Source organism: Hemicordylus capensis, chromosome 3 (genome assembly GCF_027244095.1).
Source record: "Hemicordylus capensis ecotype Gifberg chromosome 3, rHemCap1.1.pri, whole genome shotgun sequence".
NCBI classification, from domain to species: Eukaryota; Metazoa; Chordata; class Lepidosauria; order Squamata; family Cordylidae; genus Hemicordylus; species Hemicordylus capensis.
This window is the reverse complement of record NC_069659.1, coordinates 271465916-271486512: the sequence shown is the minus strand read 5'-3', so window position 1 is coordinate 271486512 and position 20597 is coordinate 271465916. Positions and strand designations below refer to the sequence as shown.

General features: G+C 41.7%; 1 protein-coding gene across 6 annotated transcripts in view; it reads left to right on the top strand.

Annotated features, from left to right (window-relative positions):
• The window catches only part of ATRNL1 (attractin like 1), a 1008890-nt gene that overhangs the window by 419005 nt on the left and 569288 nt on the right, over positions 1 to 20597 (top strand). For all 6 annotated transcript variants that reach the window (XM_053305805.1, XM_053305806.1, XM_053305802.1 and 3 more), the window contains exons 22-24: positions 11671 to 11765; positions 15109 to 15187; positions 17989 to 18146. In XM_053305805.1, the coding sequence (XP_053161780.1) occupies positions 11671 to 11765; positions 15109 to 15187; positions 17989 to 18146 (332 nt within the window). The remainder of the gene's footprint in view (positions 1 to 11670; positions 11766 to 15108; positions 15188 to 17988; positions 18147 to 20597) is intronic.

The window sequence follows — 20597 nt, the reverse complement described above, 5'->3', positions numbered from 1 at the left end:
ACCAGTGGTCTCTAAAATGACTGGAGGCTGCAGTTGTTAAAAATAGGAGGAGCACAATAAGAATTTCTTACTTAAAATTTTCCAGACAAAATTATAAATCGATACTAAAACTATTTAGCCCCAAAGGCTAAATGACTTCCATTTTCCGACTCCATTCATAAGTAGGAGGTTCTGTTTCTTCACTTATTTTAATATCTAAAATTTGTCTTATATAAGATTTGCATGTCTTGCTACAACATATAAGTACCATTCAGAGACTGACGTTGCCCAAAACTTCACTTATCCCCTGGGGTGGTTTTGTTCTAAAATTCAGATTGCTCCTTTTAAAATATATATTTCTTTCATCCTTAGAAGATTCTAAATCCACTGGCTGACATCCTGTCTTGTGATGTGCTAGTGCAAAGAAAGAAATTGTGTGCACTTAAGACACCTTTGGAACTGGGTTGAAGTTGTGTTGCTCCATTATGTTACATTTATTAGTGAAAGAACTTCTCTAAAACACATGCAAGGTTTCACAACTTGTTACACAATGTGTTGTGCAACATCTTCCATTTGTGTTTTGCAGCTTTTTGCAACATGTTGTGCAATGTGTCAATATCTTTCACTTACTCCAAAACTTAGTCTGAAACAAGTTTTCATTTCTTTCCACAAAGTCATAGCCCAATATCCTTGTACTAACACAACAGCATTTTGATCGTGCAACATTAGTCTCAATGTAGGCCACCGTCCTAAAGATAAAATCTGTAGACTTGTGATCATACTCCTTGAAAATGGTAACCCTGTCTTCTAGTGATAAATGTTGCATCTCCAGGCCCCAATAAAGACAGGACACACTTAACTGGACAAAACTAGGGCCACTTTATTGTTATTTCATGCATACAACCTGCAACGAAGAATATAAACTAATCAGAGTACGGGTACTCCACCCATGTGGGTTAGCCTCATACGAGGGACTGCTCCACAGCAGGGCAAAGTGTTATGTGCCGATTCAGCCAGGCACAAATCTGGGCAATGAGCCAAGCCACCCTCCAAGTGGAGGTGTATCCCAGCCCAACGGGCCTCAAAACTCTGAGGGGCTGTTCCTTGGCCCCTTCCCTCCTTACATGGTCCTCCAACCTAACACTTTTTATTACCTACCCCAATCTGTATTCTCCTGCCAAGTGACTGAAGATCCTATGTAGGGATGTGCATGAAAATCTTTGGCGCCTACGGGGGTAGCACTTTAAGGGCGGAGGAGGGTGTACTCACCCCTCCCACCGCATTTCCCCCGCCGGCACGCTGTTGATTTTAAGCCCCTCGGGGTGGCAGCATTCCTCCCTGCCACCCCGTTTCCCCCGGCTGGAAGTGGCTGGAAATCGCAAGTGCTCATGCACCCGTCATGTGCCCGTCATGCGTGTGCACACGCCCTTCTGCCGTGCGCGTGTGCACGCACAATGGGCGCACGCGCGCTCGCGACTTCCAGCCACTTCCAGCCGATGGGGGAAACGGGGTGGCAGGGAGGAATGCTGCTGCCCCGAGGGGCTTAAAATCAACAGTGCGCCGGCAAGGGAAATGCGGCGGGAGGAATGAGTACACCCTCCCCTGCCCTTAAAGTGCTACCTCCTTCGGCGTTTCGGCGCCGAAACTGCCCCCAGTGCCGAAATGTTTCAGAGGCCTTCATAATGGCCTCTGAAACGTTTTGGGCACAAGCCTAATCCTATGTCCAGTGGAACCCCCTTATCATAAAACTCAGTGAAAAGTTGTCAGGAAAAAAATGCACCTAATCTTGTGCAACAAAAAAATTCCTACTTGGCCCTGGATGACAACCGGATAACCATCACTGAGTACAGTATGGGCAGGTGGGTACCTTGCCACAGAGCAACTGGCAGGCATTTCAAGAAGCCTGCTGCTTATACAGGCACATCCTGCATCTGCTTGACTGGACCGCACCATGTGTGGGGGGAGGCCAGTCAATAACTTTATTTGCTGTCCCAGGTCACATGGAAGGAGAGGCAAGATGGAGGCCCATGGGGGCTGGGCATACAACCCCACCCCACCACAAATTGCAGCAGCAGCGAGTGGCATTGCTTTTGTAGTTCTCCTATTCTTACTTGTATTTGTTTTACTCTTTTATCTATACAGTTATAAATTTAGGTCAGGTACCACAGATTACATTGATGGTGATAATGATGCTTAGCATTTATACAGTGCTTTCAAGACCTCAAATATTTTAGGGTAACATACTATGGAAATCCTATTCTCTTTCATCTATAGGTTTCTGAAAAGTTGTCAACCTTGTAGTTCATTTACAATATGCACAAGAGTTATAGAGAAAAAGATTTTTCAAGGACACAGTCTTAAGGGACCCTTTGTCCTTCATATGTTTATATGGAAATATTACTATGGACCAAAAATGGTTTTGATATTCTTCATTGTCTTACTCAGTTGCCTAAGAGGTGCCACTATTTGTTTATATGGTGTCTTAGGTGTTGGCAGTGTTTAATGTCAGGCTATAAACCACTGCATTTTTTCGTATTCTTTCTCGGTCAATGTTGAAATAATTTCCTTCCCTCTTTGTCTTTTTCAAAGGTGATCTCTGTATAATTTGCTAAAAGGCCATTTTGGACAGAGTGTCTGATTGGCCCTGCTCGGCGTACGAATAGGAATGTGGGCATACATCTCTCCTACTCACACTCTGTGCTCATTCCAATTTTCTAAATTTGGGCAGTTCGTCCAACTCACTCCCCCATCTCACACATTATATAAATACTACTTGAAAGTAGTTATTTAAATCACATGTGAGGAAGCAGTTTGGGTTAACCATCATTGGAACCAATCCCATGAAAAGTGGAATGGCATGCCTGGAGGAGGAGTGGTACATCTTCATTCACATCTCTAATGGTATGGGGTGTGTGGAGTTGGTTGGACATATTATTCAAGCTGGCCCAGAGATAATTTTATCACTCAAATTTAGAATTAACCTTGGTTTCTTGGCAGTTATAGTCTAACGGCTCTTAAAGAATTTTCACTTCAGTCTAAGTAATTGTCCTGGTATTTGGTAATCAGGTGTTGGAATAATCCAGTGGATGGCCAGTGCCTCTTTTATACTGAACATACATTGTTATCAGCTAGCATTTTCTAAATCAACATTTTATTCTGTAGACTCATGTATGGGTTAATTTGGATCTTGATCTCACTTCCTACAGCCTTGAAACTTTGGTGTTTTCCTGAATCTGGTGACTGAGTGCATTGCTTTCTACATTCCTGGGTGCTTCTGACCATAAATTCTGCTGTGCCCCTGGGCTATTTGCTTCTTTTAGCAAAAATAGTGCAGTGCCTTGATAGTAAAGTGTGCCACTGAGTCAGTGTTGACTCCTGGCGACCACAGAGCCCTGTGGTTTTCTTTTGGTAGAATACAGGAGGGGTTTATCATTGCCTCCTCCCGTGCAGTATGAGTTGATGCCTTTCAGCAACTACTCATATTGCTGCTGCCTGATATAGGTGTTTCCTTGTTTTTATAACATTGGTGGCATTGAAGTGATGGGAACATAATGTCTGGCTTCTTTAAAGTGATCAGATTTTTCACTTTCTTAATGCTAAGCATCTTACTTTAATTTGATCATGATCAATACTGGTTTCTTTCTTAATCAAAGTAATTTGTTTTTCTAAATCTGTCTTATGTAAACTCACAAACATCCTCTTGACGAGTTTATTTAGAGTGTAAAGCGTATGGATATATAAGCTGTAGTGGTTTTTATTAAATGTTTTGCAATACAAATAAAGTCTTTGCACTGATTTGTTAGCTGATGGAAGTGTCTTGGTAATAAAATGAATCTTCTGGCAGTATACCTAGGTAAATGGGTGTTATTTCATGGATTTTGCCATTTTTGCCATTTATTTTGTAAAAGTATATATGCTGCTGCCTTATTCACAGTCAACACACACCCCCTCTCCATTTTTATTTTTAAGAACGTCTGCTAATACTGTCAGGACATGGCTTTTTAGCAGGCAAATATTGTTTTTGTTTTACTGCCCCTAACACATGGTCAAAAATCTTTTGTGAATGAAATGTGGCTGGCTGGATTATTGTTATAGAGATGTGCAAGATCACTGAGAAATAAACCCTGGTTGAAATGAAATACATATTGAAATACAAGTGAAAAAATGAGAATTCTAGAAGTTTGGGGAATGTGTGGAATTTAGTGAGTTTTCTCCTATATGGGTGTCATCTCTCCCCCCCCCATTTCCTGCCTCTATCAATGTTAATGTCTAATAAACTCTAAATAAAGTTTGTGACTGTGTCTATTAGTAAAAGTAACATATGTGATACTTACCAGGCAGGGGAGATACCATGATCATGTAACATATGATCATATTGAGCCAGCGTGGTATAGTGGTTAGAGTGCTGGACTGGGACCGGAGAGACCCGAGTTCAAATCCCCATTCAGCCATGAGACTAGCTGGGTGGCTCTGGGCCAGTCACGTATCTCTCAGCCTAACCTACTTCACAAGGTTGTTGCGAGGAGAAACCTAAGTATTTAGTACACCGCTCTGGGCTCCCTGGAAGAAGAGTGGGATATAAATAAATAATGTAATTTTCTGTTTCATTTGCTACTTAGTTCATTTTTGTTCCCATTGATTTCAACAGAGGAACCACATCCAATTCTCTTCCCTATCACTTTGTGGCTTTCCAAACTACATGCAGTTTACAGGCATTTGAGGACCCTTTCAGAGCTCCTGCCCTACTAAGTTTAAGACAGACAGCACTAAAACAATGCAGATCCTGTAGCTTTCCCATCAATTTTTATAGGGGGTACCAGCTCTATTTCTCCAGCTCTGACTGCTATTTTTCTGCTTGTAATTTGCAGACATTTGTCAACCCCCTCCAAGGAATCACTTCTTGGCACTTGCATACAGCAGCATCAAGGTCAAGATAGAAATGTGAACTATGGCCACAGTGGAGTGGGTATCAAAGGGGAAGCTTGGACAACAGGCTCAAGGACAGAGCAGGAGTGAGCAAGATTTCTCTTTTAGATTGGGTTAGGAAATAGAAAAGTTGGCCTGCACATCTGCTTTCTCCCAGGCTTTGGAGCCAAGGCAGAAGGCAAAAACTTGGCTGACGAACTATGACCTGTCATCCTCATCATGGCTGCCAGAGTTCCTCCAAACCCAGTCTTAAATCTCCTCCTTCAGCTTCATCCAGAAATAGCAAGCCAAGTTGAAGGTTCCTGGCCTGTAGCTTCCCTCAGGTGGAACACTTTGGCCATTATTTAGCCAGTAGGGGTGAGAGATCAGTGAGTGTGCCTACATATGAAGATGAACATGAACAGAAATGAGTACTCAAGAGGAAATACATTAACAAAGTGTCAGGTATTATCTCAACTGACACCCAAAGAGTCCTCAGAGGAAGAACTTACAACCAGTCATTCCCCTGATCCAGAGCCAGAGAACTTTCCATTTTTTAGCCCCACCTCTTACAGTCCTATGAAGCATTAGGTTTCCATGGCAATAACACAGATGTAATTTCCTTAACATATCGAATTATTACAAGCCAAAACAATTTAAGTTGTGGGCAAAACCACTATATATGAAGATATGATGCCACTTGACCACAAAGTCTCCAGTTGAATATTCAAGAATTACATGGAAGGTTTTTGTCAGTGTTTTGTACCATCTAGGTAAGGAAGAGGTGGAAAACAGACGTCTAGACCAGGGATCCTCAATGTTGGGCCCCCAGATGTTCTTGGACTTCAACTCCCATAATCCCCAGGCCCAGTGGCCTTTGGCTGGGGATTATGGGAGTTGAAGTCCAAGAATATCTGGGGGCCCAATGTTGTGGATCCCTGCTCTAGACCATATATTTGTCCATATAGATGTATCCATCTCAACTCAAGTGTTGTTCATATGAATACATTCATAGCTGAGTGGTACTGAAATCTCTTTTTTGGGGGGAAAACCTGTTACCTATGGATTCTACATGTTAGCATCCCAAAGAGCAAACTATGGAGTGCTGTGATGAAGGATACACTGTTGGCTTCTCCTGGCAGTGTGTATGTGGGAAACAGCATCAGATTTGTTCTATGACATCATCTTGATGTTCTTGCCTTCATAATGTGTTAACTGATGCCTTCCATATATGGCTAATGTCTCATTGTGATTTGGATGTGGAAACCCAGTTGCTAGGAACTCTATAGAAGTGACTGTAGTTATTGCATGTCAGCTTGCTTCTACTACTATTAATGTGCTTTTAACTTCACTGCTAGCAGAGTAGAGAATCCCAAATAAAACCAGTGTAAACCTTGAAGGCATGATATGGATTTATGTCCCTTTGCAATATATATATGTATTATATTTGATATTAAAAGTCTGTGCCCTCCAATCTTACCTAATCTAGACATTTTTAGGCTTGATTGCTAAAAGGCTTACAGGCTGCTGGAAGTTTCTTTCATGCACACAAGATCTGTTGTCTGTTATAAGTTTACTTAAGTTTGAGGTTTGATCAAGTAGACAAGATCTCACTGTTTGCTGAAGAGAGAGTATTCAAGCTGTTCTTGTAAAAGCTGCTATCCTAGCAGTTGTGAAATCCTAGTAGAGAAACTGAGCTGTTTCCTGGAAAGCCACTGAACTTAGAGCTTCTTATTGATAATATTAATTACAACTATTAGGAAAGGTGGTGCATCTCAACTTTTACTACTATTATTATTATTAATAAATTTGATTTGCTGAAGAGAGAGTATTCAAGCTGTTCTTGTAAAAGCTGCTATCCTAGCAGTTGTGAAATCCTAGTAGAGAAACTGAGCTGTTTCCTGGAAAGCCACTGAACTTAGAGCTTCTTATTGATAATATTAATTACAACTATTAGGAAAGGTGGTGCATCTCAACTTTTACTACTATTATTATTATTAATAAATTTGATTTCTTTTGAACTGTAGTTTTATTTAAAGATGATTTATTCAACTTGGGAGGTTACATATCTTGGTCAAGAGTGTGCTGACCAATGAAGTCTGTTTTCTAATGATTGTTTCCTGAATTGATTGTGTAATATGCAACTTGCATACATGTAGTTGTGTACATTGTCTTCTCTGTGATGGAGCCTCATGAATAAACTGATCAAATGTAGTTGTAACATATGAGGTCTCTGTATGTAACTTATACTATGCTCTGAGTCAGGCACCCTCTGACTGTAGACCACAAGAGAAAAACCTCTATACTTTTCTGACAGGCCTCAGAGGAGTGGTGGCCATCCTAAACTGGATTATATGATTGAAATGTCAACATGTAATCAACAATAGGGATGAGCCCAAATCGTTCTGGAGCCTCTTTGGAGAGGTGCTGAAACGTTTCGGTGCAGGGTGTGGGATTCTCTTAAGAGGAGGTGGGCACGTAAATGTGCCAGTGCTGCATGAGGGATGCCAGGGATACATCCCATCGCAGCAGCGTGGCATTTCAAAGGAGCAAGAGGCACAAGCTGCCGTTTGCACGGAAGTCTTTCTGTAACAATAGCGCTGTAGCGGGCCAGCGGGGGCTTGGAGGAAAGGCAGATAGGACCTGCCCACTTCCTCTTAAGAGAACCCCACACCGCCCTTGGATGTGCACCGAAGCAATTCAGTGCACATCCCCAATCAACAATTCCTTGCCATCAATATGTCCAATATACCCACTGGTAATGATTTTAAGCGAACTGCAGCCTTTTTCTTTTCTTTCTGTAACAGAACCAGTATAACAGTACTGTCGTCCTTCGCCAACTGCAAATTCGCGGTCGGCGAGGCAGTGAAAACAATGGAAAACGGGGTTAGGGGAACTGCAACCACGAAATCACCTAGAAAATAAAGGGGGAAATGCTAAACAAAAAACAAAAAAACCCAAATCACCAAAACTCCCTAAATATCAAAAGAATCAGCAAGAGTTACCAAGCGTCACCAAGAGGAATGAGCAGATTGAGCCCATTGAAAATTCCTGAACCCCAAACTACTCAAATGCACTTTAAAATCACAAGAAAAAAGCAGAACACAAGAAACCTTAATGAGAAGCTTTTCCTACCTGACAGCCATGCAGATGGTCAGGATGTGGTGGATTGCAATCAGGGGGAAGGGAGCTGTGGGGAGGGGTGGGGAGGGAGTTTTCAAGGGGAAGAGGAGGTACCAGCACCCTCCTCCTCCGATGACAATGCGCCCTCTGTTGCAAGCAGTTCACAGCTGCTCCCCAAAGTGACAGGCCACTTGGAAGTGACAGGTTGCGCTCTCTTGAAAAAGCTCAGGTGGGTTGGCTGTGCCATCTTCTTCCTGATGTCTTTCTGGACCTCTGCATAGGGCCAAATCAGTTCATTAAGTCTCTGTATGAATGTCAGGCTGTGCTGCATAAAGGGGTCCATGTCCACTGCCTCATCTGCCAGCTCTGAAGCATGTTTGAAGAACCTATTGAACTTTTAAAGGGTCAACTTTGCTGTGGCCCTGCAGTCTTCCTCTTCTTCACCAGCTTCTTCATGATCACTGGAGGATTTGATCAGGGCCTCCAAGTCTTGTTCTGTGAGCTTCTCAGAGTGTGACTCCAGGAGCTCAGCAACTTCATCCAGCTGGATGTCCTCAAAGCCGTCGCTGCCAAGTCACCTGGCAGAAGCCTCTGCCCTCCAATCTCTTCCTGCACAGCTGGCACAGAAGTGTTGCCTCTCAAAGCCTCCTTCCACAGCTCGCTCCAACAGGCTTTCAGGGTGGTGTTCCTGAGCTCATCCATCACCTCATTGATGATGGTCAAGGCATGGGCAATGTTGTAGCCCTTCCTGCTTCCTTCTGGGTCATGCAGGGTTGCCATCCATCAGGTCAGCAATATGTTCAAAGTTCCACCTGGTGTAGTATCTCTTGAATGCCTGGATGATGCCTTGGTCCATTGGATGGATAAGCGATGTGGTGTTTGGAGGCATAAACATCACTTCCACATTGGGGTGGGCAAGCAGCAGGTCCAGAGGATGCCCTGGGGCATTGTCCAACAGCAGCAGCGCCTTGAAAGCTAGGTTCTTTTCTCTTAGGTAGTGCTCCACCTAATGCACAAAGCAGTCATTGAACCAAGACATGAAGATGGTGTGCATTACCCAGGTCTTTGAGTTTGCTCTCCAGAACACAGGGAGGTGGTTTATGTTTTTTCCCTTCAGTGCCCATGGATTCAGGAACTGGTAGACCAGCATTGGCTTGACCATCAGGCCACCTGAGGCATTGGCGCAGAACAGAAGGTCAGCCTGTCCATTGCAGCCTTGAATCCTGGAGCCCTTCTCTCTTCCTTGGTGGTGCAGCTAGGCATCCTCTTCTGAAAGAGTCCAGTCTCATCCACATTGAAGATGTGGTCAAGCACACAACCCTTTTCCTCGATCAGCCTCTTTAGCTCAGCAGGAAAGGCAGCTGCAATCTCCTGGTCTGCGGAGGCAATCTCCCCAACAAGCTTCACATTGCAAAGGCTGAAGTGCTTCTTGACGTTCTCAAACTAGCCCTTTCTGGCTTGAAACTTTTCAGGGTCTCCCTCTCCAGAGCTCTCCTCCAAGTGGCTGTAGATCCCCATGCCTTGATGCAGATCATGCAGGTGCTGAGAAGGACCTTTTTCTGTGCTTGGTCCTCCATCCAGAGGTTCAGGGCCTTCTCCATCTTCTCAACATTGGGGTCTCGTGGCATGTACGAAACCTTAAAGAGAGGACTTGGTCCCACTGGCAACACTGCGCTCTGATGACATCCTTATTCTTCTTGAAGCTGCGGATAGTCGATTCATTGACCCTGAACAATCTTCCAACTGCACTGTGGCTTTGGCCCTCCTTCAGGCACTCCAAAACTTTGATTTTGTCCTCCGGGGATATGACATTCCTTGGCTGCTTGGCAGCAGCATCTTCCTTTCCCTTGCCTGCACACTTTGGGCCCATTTTCTGAGCGCTAGTGTGCTCTCTCTCTCACCACTGCTCCTCTCTCTCTTACTTCCACTTCTCTACCTCTAAAAAGCAGTACAAATGCAGTAGAACAGGGACAGCAGCCATGCAACCCCCCAGCACATGCAGGCTCCCCACCAACAGCAAACAGTAAAATGCAGGCTCCTCCCAGCAACAGTGAATGCACAGCAGCCATTACAGTACTGTACTGTACAGCCCCCAACATCTACAGCCCCCAGTATTATACAGTTTCCACACCTCACCTCCCCCTCTGCCAATCGCTCTCTTTACTCCACCTCTCTAGCACCTCTCCAACGCTCCTCCAACTTTCCACAGCACTTCTTGACTCTTTCCTGTCACTCCTCCTTGGAAAATCATGCCACTGAAGTCCCGCAAGAATCGCATATACACAAGTCGCAGGTTGGTGAGACCTGCCACAATTTCCCAGTCATGGATACTCAAAACCGTGATAGGGGAAAGCACAGTTGGCGAGGGATGACTGTAATGATATATAGTTGAAAGCCAAAGATCTATTTTAGAACAAGTTTGTCATGTCAGAATCAGAAAATGATGTTTTGTTGTTAGGAAGTTTAGTCACTCTAATTGCTGTGCCGCTCAACTGTACAGGGCAGTTAAGTGTACAATAGTGTTACACTGAACATGAAATATTTAAATACATTTTAACAGAACTCATGGAATAGTTTATGACCTGAAAACTTTCAGGTTTCCTACTGCATTTTCTGATACCCTGAAATAACATGTTTTTTTTAGTAGTTTGAACAGTAGGATACTTTGATTTGGGTAAAAGTAATACATATTTGTTCTGTGAAAAATAATAAATGATTACATTAGTGGTTCTGGCTCAGTTTAGAATTCATAATTTGGTATTCTGTTTGAGACTATAAGCGTCATTAATTTATTGTCGGATAAAAAATAAATACATAAAAGCTTGTGACTTGATCTTAACATAAGATTAGTGAATAACATCCAGAACAACACAATGCAGAACAGCACAATGCATTCAGAACAGCACAATCCATCTGTGCTGTTGCATGATCATAGTGAAGTGCCTGTGATCTTGTGCTTTTGCTCAAGAGCATGCACACTTCAAATAGTGCATCTGCATTCTGGAAGCACTCATTAGATTGGAAGCATGCTGTTTGACTGTCACAGATATGTTTCTGATCTAACTAGTGCAGGGCTGCTCAACTCTAGCACTCCTACAGATGTTGGCCTGCAACTCCCATAATACCTGGCTATTGGCCACTGACTGGGGACTATTGGAGCTGTAGTCCCAAAAACAGCTGGGGGCCCTAAGTTGAACAGGCCTGAACTAGTGCTTCCAGAGTGCAGATATGCTACTTGAAGTATTTGTGTCCTTGAGCAAAAGTACAGGACTACCAGTGCCTCATTCCAAGCCTGCAGCAGGATTGGCACTGCCCACATTATGCTGCACTAGATGGCTACTAGAACTTCTCCCAGCACCGTCAATGGGAAAATGTTTTGTTCTCATTCAGTACTGTTGCATTCCACCTGCTTCTGTTTTCTGCTATGGCTTCAGCATACAATAGCCAAAAAGAATGAATGGATCAATACATCATGAAAAGGGGAGAAAACTCACAGGTCATGTTTGTTCAGTCCCCAATCAAAATGCATTAATTGTTCTAGACCCTTAGTAATCTTATATTGGTGACTTCATGAATCTGAACTAAAAGTACATTGTACAATTTAGCTATACTAAGTTTAGCATAATAATTGCATCTGATCATTGTTAAATGTTTTGTCCACAGATAGCTTACTGATTGACTACCAGTTTACCTTCAGCTTGTTACAAGAAGATGACCGTCATCACACTGCCATAAACTTCATTGCAAATCCCGAACAGGTGAGCCATTATAGGTCACTGTGGTCAACACGATTATTTAGTGGCTGTAGTGTATGTTTATATTATATTGGATCTTTTAAATATCTTTGTAGGAACTGAGACTTACTGATAAAGAAAGAAACAAGCAGTGACCAACTAACATTGTGCTTGTGGAGGAGCAATTTTTGTTACACAAGGGAAGAACAATGTTTAGCAATCTCACCTTCCCTCTACATCCACTTGTGCCTCCCAAAAATGAGTTCTGTTGAACCATCAGACACACATTTTTGGAGGCACAAATGGCAGTGGTGAGAAGTAGGGGGTGGGGAGGTTCACAAAAAATCATACCTTTCTTGTCATGTAACAAAAAGTGCTCTTGGATATCAGCCAGTGCTTCTGATTCAGGGAAAACAGGAAAGATGTCTGATTCTGATTCTGATTCAGGGACAACAGGGGAAGGTATCATCACCTTATCTTGTATTCTTCTCAGTCATGAAAATATAAGAACTCTGCTGGATCAGACCAAGCATCTGCCAGGTCAGCCTTGTCTTTCCCATTGTGGCCAACCAGAATCGCCTAGGAATCCCTGCCCCCTCTTGCTGTCACTCTCCAGCAATTAAAACATTCAGAGGTATACTCCCTCTGAACTACTTCTTCAGGTTGATGAGCAGAATAACTGAGAAGCAGTATATTGAATTGAGCTGTGTGCATCCTCACCCATTAGGATGATAACAACTATATTTAATGGCTATCACATAACTGGGCAGGTCATAGGATACAAAGTTTTCCTTTTACCACATCTAGATTATTGTCTCACCGCGATAGCAGCTCAGATGCGGAGTTGATTGATGAGTATTTGCTTTTTACTTACTTAGACATAAGATATGAGCCAGTTGGATATCTGACCTAGTAAATGGTTGATATCTATGGACTAGGTCAGGGAAGTCAAACTGTGGCCCTCCAACTGCTATTGGCCTAGAACTCCCTTAATCTCCAGTCACAGTGGCCAGTAGCCAGGGATCACGGGAGTTGTAGGCCAATGGCAGCTAGAGAACCGCAGTTTGACACCCTTGGACTAGGTGGTTGATGTGGATGTTTGTAAGTGTTCAGGAAAGTGTGTATGTATTAATAGACATGTATACTGGAATGATGAAGATTACTGAGTTTAATGGAATAAGACCTCTAGTAGCTGGGGAAGCAGAAAACTATCTCTCTGAAAGAGTTTACCCAGATTGACTAGCAGAAAAGTGGCAAGAGGTGAGTAACTTTAGAGCAGATCCAGACAGTGGAGTATTTTCTTAGAAAACCCTGGAAAGGGCAAAAAAGAGACAAAGGAGTCTTCAAAAGAATTTTATTGCAAGAGTATGCAGCACAAAGGCTGACTATTTAGTATTTGTTGTAGTAGCAAGATGGAAGGCCATTCTGAGAAGGATGGGGAAATGGAGGCTGATATAGCTGAACTGCATTTGGGGAAAATGAAAGTGAGAAAGTAGTAGGGAGAAGGAAGGAGAAGAGAAAAGACAAGTATTTTATATCTTGTGCGCATGCGCGTTGGCCATTTCTGGGAGGCTGCTGATTTGGCCTGCAGGGGAGCATGTTGTAAGCCCATGCACCTGCTTTTTACAAGAGTGCTGGTGGGGAGAATCAGCTGAGCAGGTGATAGCAGGTAGGCAGTGCCTCCCCTGCCCCTTAAAGGAACCCCTGCCCGCTGAACCGGTTCAGCTCTCCCAGAATGGAACTCCAAATGGTTCCGTGTACATCCCTAGTGTCTAGGCCAGCAATGGATTTTAAACTGTTTTTGTGCGCAGCATGTGACACAAGCCAAATCTGAATCCAGGAAGAGGGGTTCAGCACAGGCAGGTGCTCAGATTGGAGTTTTAAGGTAGTGCCAGGCAGGGTGTCCAAACCAGTCCCATGTCTGAAAGTGACCCAAGGCACAGCCTTCTGATTTCTAGAACCTCGGGGCTCTGAAAGGCAGGAAACTTGTTACATTGATGTTTTATTGGTGTGGGGGGACTTGGAAACTTAGTAGTTAAATCAGTGCTGTTCAGAAGGAGTAAAAAAGGTGGCAGAATTCTAAAATGCCACATATAAATTAGTGGCTGGAAATTGCTCTGATTGCATTAAGATGCAGTCTCCTGGAATCTCTCCTTTGGTCCAGGAAACTTATTTGCATGGGGTGGCAATTCAGGAGAGGAGAGCTGGTTTTGTAGTAGCAAGCATGACTTTTCCCTTAGCTAAGTGGGGTCTGCCCTGGTTGCATATGAATGTGAGACTAGAAGTGTGAGCACTGTAAGATATTCCCCTCAGGGGAAAGAGCCGCTCTGGGAAGAGCAGAGTGTTTCAACTTCCCTCCCTGGCTTCTCCAAGATAGGGCTGAGAGAGATTCCTGCCTGTAACCTTAGAGAAGCCACTGCCAGTCTGTGAAGACAATACTGAGCTAGATAGACCAATGATCTGACTCAGTATACAGCAGCTTTCTATGTCCCTATGTTCTGTGTTCTAGTTTTATAGAAAATGTAAGAGCACTGTCTGAGGTCTTTTCCTTCCCAAGCTCAAAACATAATACCCCTGCCTATGTGATCATTTCGCTAAGAGATGCAGACAGAGGGAAAGCTTGAAGAGCAACTCTTCACTTAATTTTTATTTTTATTTTTATTTTTTGAGAAGGAGGAAATATGCTTTTGTAGGGAGATATGGGTTATTAGATTTGGCAGAGGGGAGTTCAGTAAAATTCTTGTGGGTGGGAATTTGCATCCCAATTTTGCTTGCCTAAAATGGAAGCTGGCCTTCAATACTCAGGCCTAGTCTGAGAGTGCAGTCATAGTACTTGTGTGCTGCCATCTCTGCTTTGGCAGCTTGGCCTGAGAAAGGTGAGCAGCCTCTCACATACTGGGAGGGGAATAGTGTTGTCCTTTGCCTCTGGCAGCAAAATGTCTTGGACCGCAACAAGTTCCTCTTGTCAGCCATTGCTGCATTTTCTCTTCCCCTGTTGACATAAGGCAGCCACAGTTGCCCTTGAGGGCAGTTTTGCTGTCTAGTGCCCATTAGCAATTCCCACTTAAACCAATAAGACTAAAAGTGGGAATTAAGTTCACTTGACCTCGGTAATGGCTGCACCACAGAAACTGTTATGCACAAAGAGTTCCTATTGCTACCAATGGTTTTACAAGTTCATAAGGAACCTTCCTATTTTCATCTGTAAAAGGGAAAGGCTTCCTAGCATGTACAGAACTGCTTCACTGGATCATACCCAGTGTGTTTAGGATCAGGGTGTAGGTTATAATAAATATCGTTAGGGTACAGCCACTACTTTAAGCAATATATTTAAGTAATGTTCATGTTTTCATTTTACAATTTTTAGTCAAACAAAAATTTGGACATATCAATTAATGCATCAAACAACTTTAACCTGAATATCACTTGGTCTATTGGCTCTACAGGTAAGAAAGCCCTTGATCGTTTCCCTTCTCCTTTTTTTCTTTTCCATATTGTGTTACGTACTGATAGTCTAAACTATATTTACATGATTGCCTTTTTGTTTCTGTTTAGTAAAGCTTAATAAAATGTATTCTTTTCCTATTCTCATTATGCTATTATTAATGATATTACTTAAAACCTAGATAATTTGCAATCTGAATAAAGGTTCATTAACATGTTAACTCTCTTCCCTATTCAATTAAAATTAGTTGGGTAGCAAAACCTTGTATGCTCTTTAAATTTTTAGAATGGCAGTGTTGTGAACGCAGTGATTTTAATTAAGATAAATTACTTTCTTAACTACTGCAGAGACTGAGATTTTAATTTCTTTGTTTCAATATTCAAGCTAGGAATTTAATTATTAACCTTAACATTGATATCAAACAATAAAACCCTTCTGTGTGTGCTGATAAAGAACCTGCTTATCTTCCCTTTTTTCAAATTTTGAACCCCATTTCTCCATTGGCTTTAATAAAAAGCTTTGTTTAGAAAGTTTCTTTGAATTGGTTCTGTTGACTTTCTGAAAATATATCCAAGGAGAGCATCATTGATTGAATTTATAATTAATTATGCAGAATGATTAAGTGCAGCAGAGTCTTCACACTTTGCATGCTGGTTCTGTTTCTTCAACCATCTATCTATCTATCTATCTATCTATCTATCTATCTATCTATCTATCTATCTATCTATCTATCTATCATATATACCACCTGATATGTGCATCTCAAGGCGGTGAGATACCTGATAACACCATTGTTTCCCAGTGTGGGTCCATAGTATGTTCCTGTGTTTTATAGACATGTTGCTCCCTTTTATTTTTGATTCCAGAAATCAAGAAAACATGCATGATGTGTGAAGGTTTTCTAAAAGCATGTTGTTCAGCATGTTGTCTGGAATTCCATGCAGTACACGTGTATTTATACCCCACCTTCTCCAAATATGGTGAAGCACACTTTGTGACAATTTCCTGTTAGTGTTTCAAGGTGCTAGCAATACTTATGCTAGCAGACTGCTTGAGAGGAAATGCTGTAGTTGAAGGAGCTTTCAGGGATGAAAGAGGATGCTTCAGTTGTTGTCAAAGGTCTTCTCTTCCCTTAACAAGCTCCTTCCTCTGGTATTTATAGTAAAATGAATCAGAGTGCTGGACTAGGACCAGGGAGACCCGAGTTCAAATCCCCATTCAGCCATGATACTTGTTGGGTGACTCTGGCCAGTCACTTCTCTCTTGGTCTAGCCTACTTAACAGGGTTATTGTGAGGAAAAACCTAAGTATTTAGTACACCGCTCTGTGATCCTTGAAGGATGAGCGGGATATAAAATGTAAACAACAACAACCCCTCCTGGAGGATGAAGCTATAATTTGTGTGTGTTTGTGTGTGTCTTTGTTGATGTTTAAAGGTTAACAACATAGAGATAAAAGTAGGTAAAGTGACAGTTTTTGTAGGAAGGTGCAGGAAAAGAACAGAATATGGGTTCTTCCATATATAAATGGATGTGTTTCCTAGGGTATTGCTGAATGTAGTACCCTTTGATGTTTGACAAATATGAGATTCCCAGTTCCATGATTGTTTCCAGCAAGCAATGCAAGGCCAGAGTGGCATTTGTAAGGAAAAGTGGTGGGCCTGATGATGGAGTGCTGAAACCATCTTCCTTTTCTCCTGCAATCCCTTCCACCGTCATTTCCCAAGCCAAATGGGAAAAGTGGTTGGGGAAGGCTGCTAAAAGAAAGTGGCAAAGTACTAGGCATCCCCATACCTTCCCTTCTCTCCTGCAACATTCTTCCCCCTTCTGCATATAGCAGCCAATCCTATCTTTGCCTCCAAATGTCTAATTCTAGCCAACAAATATTTTCCCTGAGGTCTATTATGATTTTTTTTACCTCAGTATTGCTAGGAATTCCCATTTGTTTCATTTCATCAATTCAGCAAATGGAATTGTAGAAAAGTCCCATGACTTGCAAATGAGATGTGTTTATCTGACAATATTAACTTCTTAAGAGCAATTGAGATGCTAAAGCAATATTTTACAATCAAGACAAATACATTTTCCACACTTGAATAACCTGTGCATTTTTAGTATAAATTCCTTGTGGAACCTACATTAACTGTATAGTTAAATAGGGATACATTTGCTCTAAATTCAGATCCACTATATCTTTTTTCAGTGTTATGAATCATTTCATAATCTTTAGAAGCAGGCATAGAAATGGTGGTATCATAATGATATATAAATGTGCATTTTATATTCAAGTTGCTGGTTTTTCATCTAGAGTCCTATAAGAGCTTGAGTCTTCATACTTTACAGACTCTCCTCTCCCACAGCATAACCTTTAAGGTCAATCAAAAGTGCCCTCTTAATTATACTGCACAATCCAGTGCATGCTTACTCACAAGTAAGTCTCATTGTGTTCAGTGGCGTTTACCACCCCCCACCTCCCAGTAACTGAGCATAGATTACAGCCATAGAGAGGTATTTTTTGAGGCTGTGCCATAGACCAGTAACATTCCAAGTTGCTTTGTTCGAAAGTTTCATACAAGCTTGAACTTGAACATATCCTGAAACTGTTGTTGGAGCTTCTTCCTTGGAATTAGCAGCTTTCGGAAGCTTTGTCTCATTCTACACTTTTGTTACAGTAATACCTGTATACTAGTTGGTTTTATTAAGTGTTATGATCCATTCTGTGTGTCTTGGCATGGAGTGTGTTAGAAATGAAAAGTAATGAAAATGTGTTTGCCTTTCATTTTATTTTTTCGTACTGTTATAGCTGGAACAATATCTGGAGAAGAAGTTCCTGTCGTTTCAAAGGCCAACATCAAGGAATACCGAGATAGCTTTTCCTGTGAAAAGTTCAACTTCAGGAGCAACCCAAATATCACTTTTTATGTATATGTCAGCAACTTTTCATGGCCAATCAAAATACAGGTTAGTATATATTTAAAACACACATACACATCCTCTCCTGATCTTTCATTACAACTTTTACTGACTTTTACAAATGCAGACCTGGCTGTACTGTGTACAGAGGGATGCTTTGTCATTGCATTCGCCTTGCAGTACTGTATACCTTTCTAGTATTGTGTGATTCGTTGGGGTTTTTTTTTAAAGCTCTGTCCATAAAGGAGGGGAGAGAAGGTTTCTGCATAATATTGCCACCATGTCCAGCCCACTTTTAAATCTGTTTCCATGGTACCTGTCTTCATGGAGAGCAATTTGCTATGGGGAAACAAACCCACACAGGAAATTAGGTAAAGTGTCCTTGATGTTTTAGTCCGTTTATGATGAAAAAAGACTGAGGGGAGAAATAAAAAGGAGTATTACTGCAGGAAATACCTGAGTGTGAAATGGTAGTCAAAACATGTTTGAAGGGTAACTAATTTCTGTTAAGTGAGCTTCAGCATATGCTCCTAGATCTGTATGCTGACAATGATAGGCTAGGTCTAGGACTTAGAATACATAATATAGTTACATCTGTCTAGGAAACTGTTTTTTCACAGTATTTTCCCATGAATTTTTTAAAAGTATGAATATAGATTCATATAAGAATTGGTCACTGATGAAGAGTTTACAGATGCAAACTATCTTAAGTTCTAGTGAAAAGTTAAGCTTATTTTCTCCCCCACAGTTTGTAAGGCAAGGTACTTAATACTGTAACAAAACATTGCTGTGATAAAGTTCAGTATGTATTGGTCTTAATTCTTTCTGCACTGTTGAACACATAACATAAAAATGATCATTTCAAACATTAGTGGTTCAGAGCTGTTTCTGAATGCCTCCTTCAGCAAAAAGAAATTTCTGGGGAAGTTTTTTCAAATAGCAATTTGGTAGTGTCCTCTCTTGCTTACCCTGAGGTTCCAATATAATGTTATACGAATCTGTAGCATCTGCAGAAATCATGCAGAAGTTATGTATAGTACAGTAAGACAAAATTGTTTTTTAAAAAAATGTTTAAGCAGCAGGCTTACTGAAGAAAGAATAGAAAGCTCAGATAGCAATGGAACTTTATCTGGAACTTGACTTTTTTGAACAACTATTAAGAACTAATAAACATCAAGAATGTACTTCAAAATGAATTAAAGTTGTTTATATTCCAGTTAAAGGTTTGTTTTTTTTAAATACTTCCAGGATGCATTTTTAAATGACATTCCTTTTGTCATATAGCCTTTCCCCTGACATTTTAGTTTCCTGACTGCAGGCCCGGCCATATCCTTTTTGTTCTCTTCTTCCATAGATCCTACATTGTTCAGCTCAAACAGTGACAAATAAATTGGCCCTGTGAGTGTCACTACTGGAGCCATATGGAGCAAATAGGGAATGCCTCAAAGAGCAAGGAAATATGTTGGGTGCTGCCCCAATAAAATTTCTATTGGAAATTAAGACCTGTTTGGATTACCCTTTCCTTTTTCACTTTTACTGCAAATAAGTACTGTTTGGATTACCCTTCTCTTTTACCTGCATGTGCAGGAAAATCAGGAATGGGCCCTATACGTGCATGCTGTTCCCCACTCCCCCTCATTATGCATGGAAGGTTACACCTGCACTAGGAGGTCCCAGGTTTCTTTGAACATTGAACAACCCTGGCCTTGTAATAAAAGGGTTCATGTGATATGTTTTTGTTCAACAGGCAGGGGAGACACACATTCAAGTATACAAGAGTTCTCCTTATTTGGGTGCTACTTTTTACATGCAGTGAGGTGGGAATGGAAGGAGCAGTAGGAAGGACGTGTGTGAGCCCAAAATCTGCTCTCAGTCTCACCATAAGGAGAGATTGGTGGTATTATCTAATATTATCTAAATAGAGCCCTAGTGGCTCATGTTCTGGGTGTGGTGGCTACTTAAAAAATTTTTTTTAAAAATTTATTTTACATTTATATCCTTCTCTTCCTCCAAGGAGCCCAGAGCAATGTACTACATACTTAAATTTCTCCTCACAACAACCCTGTGAAGTAGGTTAGGCTGAGAGAGAAGTGACTGGCCCAGAGTCACCCAGCAAGTCTCATGGCTGAATGGGGATTTGAACTCAGGTCTCCCTGGTCCTAGTCCAGTTCTCTTACTACTACACCACACTGGCTCTCTTGTCATTTTTGGGATTGATAATTCTTCCCTCACCATCATATCAAAAGGGGTTGCCTTGCTCCGCCAGATGTGACTTTCTTGAGTCATCAGGAGCTATTTTGCTCTACTCTTGGGCAGTGGATCTGCTTGTTTGTTATGTCCTAAAGTACACTTTGTGCAGATTAAACATAGTGGTGGAGAAAGAAAGATTATATGATTAGGTTCAGCCTTGTGATGAAAAGTTGATGATTTTGCTCTTATCCAATCTAACAAGTCTAAATGCCTAGTAGACTGCCTTTGATGAGCATATGCATATACAGG